The following is an 8,123-nucleotide window of genomic DNA, read 5'->3' as shown; positions in this document are numbered from 1 at the left end:
ATTTTATTTTATATATATATATATATACATATATATATATATATATATATATATATATATTAAGCTATATATTATCTATATTATACATTATACAGCATATATAATCCATACTTGTTATTTAAGTCAGATTCATCTTCATTATGCTTCATGACGGGAATTTAATCAGAACTATTCTAAATAATAAGAATTAAATGCAGTAGTGTATGGCACATAAAATGTATGTTCTATTTATATTTCCATATTTCAATTGGATAAAAAATATGACATGAAAAAACTTGTTACATATTTGCAGTTAATAATTGCAATATATATATATATATATTCAATCAATGACCGCTGTACAAAACGATAAATGAGAGTTCTTTATCAACTTTAACAAAGAGAGTTTTTATTACTATTTACTTTTCATTGTAAAATAATTTATATTCTTACGGTTTAATATGAATACCCGCTACAACAAAATAATTTTGACAAATATATACATATATAAATTTTCGAATTAGATTACTCAAGATTTATATTTTACGCACGCGGGAACATAACACTTTTTAAAAGGAGAAAAATTAGAAACTGGTTAGAACTGGATTTTTTGTCACTACTTTCAGAATAGTGCACTATTTCGTTTTACAATTTTAATTGTTTAGCTGTAAAAATAAAAAAAAGCAATCTTTTTCAATCAAAACAATATTGACGTACATGAAAAAAAGAATCGTTTATCGCATGAAAAATTAATTCACGGAATTTTTTCACTAAATTTTTGCTGAAAACTCAATTTTTTTTCAAATAATTGTAGATTAATAGGCAATACTATGTATCAATCCTTGACTCTTAATTAAATCAATCAGGATTTACTAAAAAGCGTTTGGTCCGTAATATCAAGGCTACCAGCGACTTATCATTTTCATCATTATTTTAACAAGCAATAACAAGCGAATTTTTTTTCTTTTCTTCCAAAATAATTAATTGCGATCGTAGATTAGATAGGAAATTGAATTCTCTACTGCGTGAAACGTTAACGGAACCAACTCATGATTCAGCAACTACCGCGTAGCAGACAATATTTCAAAAAGCATCAGACGTGAATCCCACCAATTGTTCCTTTTCTGATGCTCCTTGGGGATCCAAATACTTGGGTATTATCATACCCCGGGGCGTTTGCCGGTTTCTCTCCCTACAGACACACGCACATTTCCATTTATTCAGTCTTTCGTTTGTTTTTTTCTTATCACGACTTCCCGTGCACGCAATGTCTGAGGTCGAATGCAAAAGAGGCCACTCATAAAACCGATTACGACCTCCTGCGTGATGGAATCGAAGAAAAATAGGCTTAACCATCCCTAAAAGGATCGATTGATATTGATTGATTGAAGTCATGGAAAATAAAAAATTTATTCTAAGCCAAAATACATGAAGAGAATCAAGAAAATTAATCTGCCGAGACATCTTTAAAAAATTAAACACTTTTAAATTGCTTTATGAATATAGGCTGTTCTGCTACAAATTTCAATGAAAATACCTCCTGAAAAGAAATAATAAAAGATCCTAAACAGTTAAAAATACCTCCTGAAAAGAAATAATAAAAGATCCTAAACAGATTTTTGCGAATTTTTATCTACCTGGTTTTCCATTTTTCTTTACCTTCTATCGATTTTTCTCAAATATTTATAAAAATTATAAGTTTACACCTTTTCATTTTGGATCTTCTGCACCAAATTACAATATTAATTTATAAATATATTTACAAATAAGTTAATTTAATTAATTAAATTAAAATAAAATTAATGATACATTTTTGGCTTCGCTATACAATTTCATTTATTAATTATTAGAGATATAGTAGTGCCACTCCCAGCTTTCAAATTAACTATCGCTTCGCGCGCGCGTGCGTTAGACTTCTACAAATTTAATAAGCACGTTTAGAACATTCATATCCCACGAGCTCAATGAAGTTGCATCAACATCTTAATAAGACCGTTATTTACGTGACATGTACTCAAACTTTAATAAGTATAGCTTTTCGTTAACACTTTTTGAGTAAGTAATCTAAAAAAGTGATCTAATATTCAATAAACAATAAATTAATTTTTGATAATTCAACAGTATCTTATGCATCAATCAACAATAAATTACGAATTTTGGGAAAATTAATCGTTTTTTTTTAACATTATGTAATGGGCAAAAATATAAAAATGATATAAATATATTTATTACTATAATCAAACTGAGTACAAATTTAGTACATTGAGGACAAATGTACTAAATTTTAATAAATATTTGTTTGAATAGTACTAACTTAACATCTACTTATACGTATTATATTATATTACATATTACATATTATATACATTATATTACATATTATATTACTTCGTAAATAAACATTTACTAAATCAAAAAATGATAAATAAATAGATATATATATAATATATTAAAATAAATTAATTGTTCTTGTACTAAATAAATATACACATATTTACATTTAGTAAATGTTCAGATAGTACTATTCAAAGAAATGTGTATTAAATCTAGTACATTTTTTCTTAGTGCAGTAGGCAATTCTTCGAATGTTTACCTTCGCAATAATAATTTATGTCAAACAAGTTTTAATCAAAGAAAACCAATTAAATTAAATCAGGTCGTGCACACGCTCGTATTTTTTCTCTCTGCTTTTCATTTTCTATACTTCTTTCAACACAGCGGTTGTATAGAATAGCGCGAATAATCATCCCCAGACAGTTAAACGTCAAAAGTTAAATGTTATAAGATAATACAGTACATTGTATAATAAATTATATCGCGACGCAAAAACTGCAAGAGAACGTTATTGATTAATTTGATTTTTATAAATAAAGTGATATTTCAAATTTCATGAATATTCTTAGTCATAGGACAAATCTTTCACTCAATGAGAATGAAAAGAAACCAGAAAGACATATAAATTTAATGTTATTTTATCTTTAAAAAATTACGAGCAGCATTTTCTAATTTTTTCAAATATTAGTGATATATGTATATTCTAATTATATACATACGAATATTTATAATTTTTAAAGAAAAATTGTTATATTCTTTTATATACTTTTTCTTCATTATCTAAAATTTTTTTATTTAAAATCAGATATCTACAAGATATCTATATATATGTTTGCTTTCATTCAAAGTTTAATGTTATAATGTTCTTCATTTAATTAATAAAACTTTTTGTCACAAGTCCAATGTAAACGCTATAATGTATGAATAAATGAATGAAGAAGTCAGTAAAAAATAAAATAAAGACCAAAATCAACAGACATTTTCACACAAATTTGCGTGAGGTATACCGTTTATTGGATAAATAAACTATGTTTTGTTACTTGCAAGATAATAATAAGGACAACATTGTATTGCACATCTAATATTCTTTATACTTCATAATTTGATTACTTGGTCTTCTATGTAGCAGTTGCACTTACGCTAACCTACTAACATGCATCGGCAATGGTCTACCATAAAGTGAAACTTCGTAACCGATCTAATTTCTGGAGTAAATATTTGCATAGTAGTAGCGTTTTAGCATAACATTTACATATACCGATGACAATTACACAAGATAAAAGTGTTGAATATATTGCGCAAATAAACATTGCACTTTTATGCCATTCGATTCATATAATGATAATTGACGGTAATATTTCGAAAATTTGAATTTATGCTTTTATGAATTATAAATAACAAATTTTTCGATTTCAAAAAATTCGCTCCAACAATTATTACAGAAAAAAAAATAAACTGTTACATGGAGTCGCATGAAATTTTAATAATAATTGCTTTTTCAGCTTTTTCAGTTAATGTTTCGAAGTAAAAAAATATAATTATATTTCTGCTAGAATATTTTATAACAAAAAAATTGTTTCAAAATTTTTTAGACACGAACTTACTTCGATTATTATTCAATAAAAGAGTAACAAATAAAGATATTTAACAATTTTCCAGTATCTCCTATGTAAGAGAATGTTAATTACTCGACAAATCGCCAGCAATCTTTAATATTCCAATTTCAGGAAGTATTTCGCTTTCAATTCCTTTTACAGTTCCCTTGCGATCTAATAAGTATCTACAGTTCATACCTTGGCTAAATTAACGAACTTAATCCAGCTCTCAGTATATACACAATACGATTATGCAAGTATAACTTGTGTAATAAAACCATAGATGATATCAGAGAGATACAGAAACGTTCAGATTCAGACCAAAATGTTTCCGCTTTATGCTTCACTGTTATCCTAGTAGCAGTACGTTAATCTATTTGGAAGGAAGAGAATGAAAGATCTCTCTATAGAGAAATTTATAGATTAAAAAATAAAATTTGATTTTGTCATTTAAGAAATATGATACTTATTTTAGTCATACGTAGATGTTTAGTCATACGTAGATTTAGTTTCATGTTTGTTTATCGTATTTACACTTATGCAAAATTCTACATTTATATTTTACAAAAAATAAAAACAATTCATATTGTGATATATAGTTCTAAAAAATGAACAAACACACTGTCAATACAAAATTTATTGTATTTCTTAAATTTCTCTCTTTATATCTTATTAATGAGAAAGAACATAATTATAAAACGCACTGAATTAATTGAACAAATTCTATATATCAATTGACACAAACTTCGTTCCTTAATCGAGACTTAAAGGAAAAGCAGAAGCTCGAGTAGCGATCGTTGGCACACAGAATATTGATTAATTCAAATCATCAATTTCAAAGAGGAAGTTCAAGGAGACCTACTATAGTGCTTATGCATACATATATTATCCTTGGATAGTATACATAAGCACTATATATATGCAACGGATAATTAAAATAAAAGATAAACATTAGTAACATATATCGTAATGTGTGGCTAATTTAGAAATTTAATAAAAAATAGTACAGATGATAAGCATGTGCTAAAAATAGTTGCAGACTAATACTTTGATCTATTAATCACTAAAATCATTTTTGAAATGTTAAATCATCTACTGAGCCTTGTTGACTTTTCTGTAGTTTAGACTTTCCTAAAAATCATTCTTTTTACCAAGATTTACGCTACAACAACAAGTTGCAGAAACAAGTTTTGAAAACATAACGAGATTGCGTCTGTCTGTTCACTCAAGAATTCATAACAGTCTATCCGATGCCTAATTAGATATTCTATATGTACATGAGTGAGCCTTAAACCATTAAGCATCGTCATAATTCAACTAGATGAAATAATTGAAAATTAAGAACAAAGTTATAAGTTCCTTGGAAAAATGTTGAAATCTCAAATAAGTAGCTAATTTTTCTTCTCTTAAAAAACATTTAAAAAATAGCAAAATAAATTAAATAGATCTTCTATTAAATCGGAAATCTATTAATAATCGGATCCTATTAATAAGAGCAATCATGTATTGATATCGATACATGAATAACAATATTCTATCGATTCTTTAATATACCTTGCCACTTCATGAAAAAAAGATAATAACGTACAAACGATATCGGCGATATCTAGCGATGGGCAGGAGCCATTTCCATACGAAGCTATCAAAAAAACGACGACAAGAAATAAGAAAAAAACATCGCGCCGTTGAATCTAGAATTCAATTTGTTTCACACACATGCAAGAAGCAAAAGACAAAAAGGTGATGATACCGAATTGAATCTGCCTGTGATAATCTGCGTTGATTTATTCGACATTTTCTTCTTATAAGAACGCAATACGAATAGCAATTTCTCTCAAGAAATTGAGAAACCCGAGATGCCAAAGGTTACATCATGACAGGAAATTGTGTTCGCATCGCTTTTGAGCACTACTTCATTAACAGCAATGGAGAATGTTGTTTGAAAATAGGAACGCAGTACATCCTGCCGATATTCTGTCCACTAGCTAGAAAGGCGCGCGAGTAACCCTATCATGTTAACTCTGTCCCAACAGTTAAGTAAACAAAACGACACTCCTTAACCACCTGTAAGCTATACGAGTTATATTTCGTAATCAAATTTAAGTTCGTGACCAACATATGAATATAATAGACACCGCAGAATAACAACTGGCTTTCATAAATGCTAATTCAGAAATATGTACATATAGGATGATAGTTTTAGATTAAGTATTCTAAAAGATAACGACTAATTCACATCAAGAAAATTTTATACGATCATATAGGTATGCAAAACGACTTACAATTAGTTTCAAAGATACAGGGTGTGTCAAGTTAAAAGAAAAACTTCAAATTGAACACTCGATATCTTAGCCATTTCGAACATACGAAATGTTTACTTTACAGGTAATCGTCGTACAACATGTGGACGTCTGTATGTTCAGTAACGGCAAATTCAAGAATGTTGTAGCTCTTGTAAGCTCGCAAGAAAATTGTCCTCTAGGTCCAGGTGGTAATTTGCGAAAAATTTACACTCTCAGACTTGTTAAGGGCACAACTAAAAATTGGATCGCATTGGAGGACAGCTATGCGAAAACCGGAGCAAGTCTGGCATCAACGGTTACTAATCCTCGGAACGGACCTGATGATAGGAACGTTTATACGATTTACGTATCTTATTATGTGAAGGTAATTTTAAATATAAAAAAGGAAATAAAGATCGTCAGATGGACCTATTACAGGAAATAAATATAATTTTCACCTAAAACATTGCAAGACCTGAACTATTACAAAAAAGTATGAAAACTTTTGATTATAAGAACAAATTCTGGAAAAAATTTATTATATGATATATTAGATGCTTTATTTCAAATAAAAATGAATACAAATAAAATATAGTTTGACATTATCGAAAACACGTATTGTTACATTAATTGATGCAATATTACTTTAAGGAAAAATAAGACATCTTTTTCGTCGATTCATATCTATTTAATTCAAGCAAATTGATTTATTTTGGATTGACAACTATTTAACTTTAGTTACCAATCTGATTATAGTATAAAATTGTTACAGAGTATTATAAAAAATAATTTATAAAGATTCTCAATTTTTTATTATTTTTTTCTTTAAGATCAAACTGTTCATCTCAGCGATGGGTGGTGAAGTATCTTTGAAGCTACCATTCACGCTGATGCACAGTAACATAGATGCAGATCTCGTGGGATTCCCGTCTCCTACTCGAGAGGTACCAAAAGAATTTGAAAAAAGCACGAATGAGAGCACAGAGAAATCTGATAGCAGTAGTAGTCATCAAAATAAGGAGAATAAACTAGAGGCCATTAAAGAACAGAAGAAATCAAGGGTAACCGATGTGGACCTGATAGAGCACTGCGAGGAAAGCGACAGCACCTGAGAGCGGGCGCAACAAGGCGACGCGATGTCGCGGCCGTCTGTCAGAAAAAGCAGTGATGCGAAGGTTATCAAGACTTCCAATCACAAAACTTGTAGACTCAGCGTCAGCATTCAACGAGCTTGGTGTTGCTTCAGAAGGGCCTCTTAGTAAACGAATAAATGGAATTCTCGTAGCATCAGTGACAATTGATAGCATTTTGCTTTGCACCATCGCATTTTTGTGATTCTTCTTATTTTCTCATAGAGAAATCTCGTGACGATTGTACGAAATAAAAGAAAATTAAAGAAAATAATATATAGTGAATCCTATTAATTGAATAAGTCGTTAAAATCATTGGATGTATACATAAATATGGATATTTAAAATATATCTATTTTTTTTTTAATAAAATGCAGATTCGGAAATTATCAAATATATGCTTGAGAGAACACTGAACAACTTATTTCGCTTATATTTCATAGAAAAAAATTGTATAGAAGCGCGATTAATTAAAATACTGTATTTTCGTGAAAGATTGTACGCAATGCGTTCATATCACTCATCACTCACATTATATTATCGTATAGATCGTAGCAAAATTTTAATCGCTCTCAATAAAAGAGGAACGTTTCAATTATAAATATAGTATTCTAATCTATATCTATGGTTTTAATGTGTATATCTTCGTTATAATCAAGTGTGTGAAGTTGCTACTAATGTATCTTACGTAAATTGTATTTCTCAGTATGAAAGAAGATATATTTCATTGGAAAATTATGATTTATTAGCATTGCAATCTTTTTATCTACAGCTTTTATCAAGTGGAAAAAGATAATCTCCCA

General features: G+C 28.8%; 2 protein-coding genes across 2 annotated transcripts in view; one reads left to right on the top strand and one right to left on the bottom strand.

Moving 5' to 3' along the window:
• The window catches only part of LOC108756288 (arrestin homolog), a 56,159-nt gene extending 48,589 nt beyond the window's left edge, over positions 1–7,570 (top strand). The window contains exons 10-12 of the mRNA XM_018499986.1: positions 2,709–2,756; positions 6,294–6,575; positions 7,021–7,570. Coding sequence (XP_018355488.1) covers positions 2,709–2,756; positions 6,294–6,575; positions 7,021–7,302 — 612 coding nt within the window. The 3' untranslated portion in view covers positions 7,303–7,570. The remainder of the gene's footprint in view (positions 1–2,708; positions 2,757–6,293; positions 6,576–7,020) is intronic.
• Positions 1–8,123, bottom strand: part of LOC108756287 — an 85,607-nt gene that overhangs the window by 74,643 nt on the left and 2,841 nt on the right.

The sequence above is a fragment of the Trachymyrmex septentrionalis genome, unplaced genomic scaffold (assembly GCF_001594115.1).
Source record: "Trachymyrmex septentrionalis isolate Tsep2-gDNA-1 unplaced genomic scaffold, Tsep1.0 scaffold97, whole genome shotgun sequence".
In the NCBI taxonomy this organism is placed as follows: Eukaryota; Metazoa; Arthropoda; class Insecta; order Hymenoptera; family Formicidae; genus Trachymyrmex; species Trachymyrmex septentrionalis.
The sequence above is the reverse complement of the archived record's forward strand: the minus strand, read 5'-3'. Positions and strand labels throughout refer to the sequence as shown.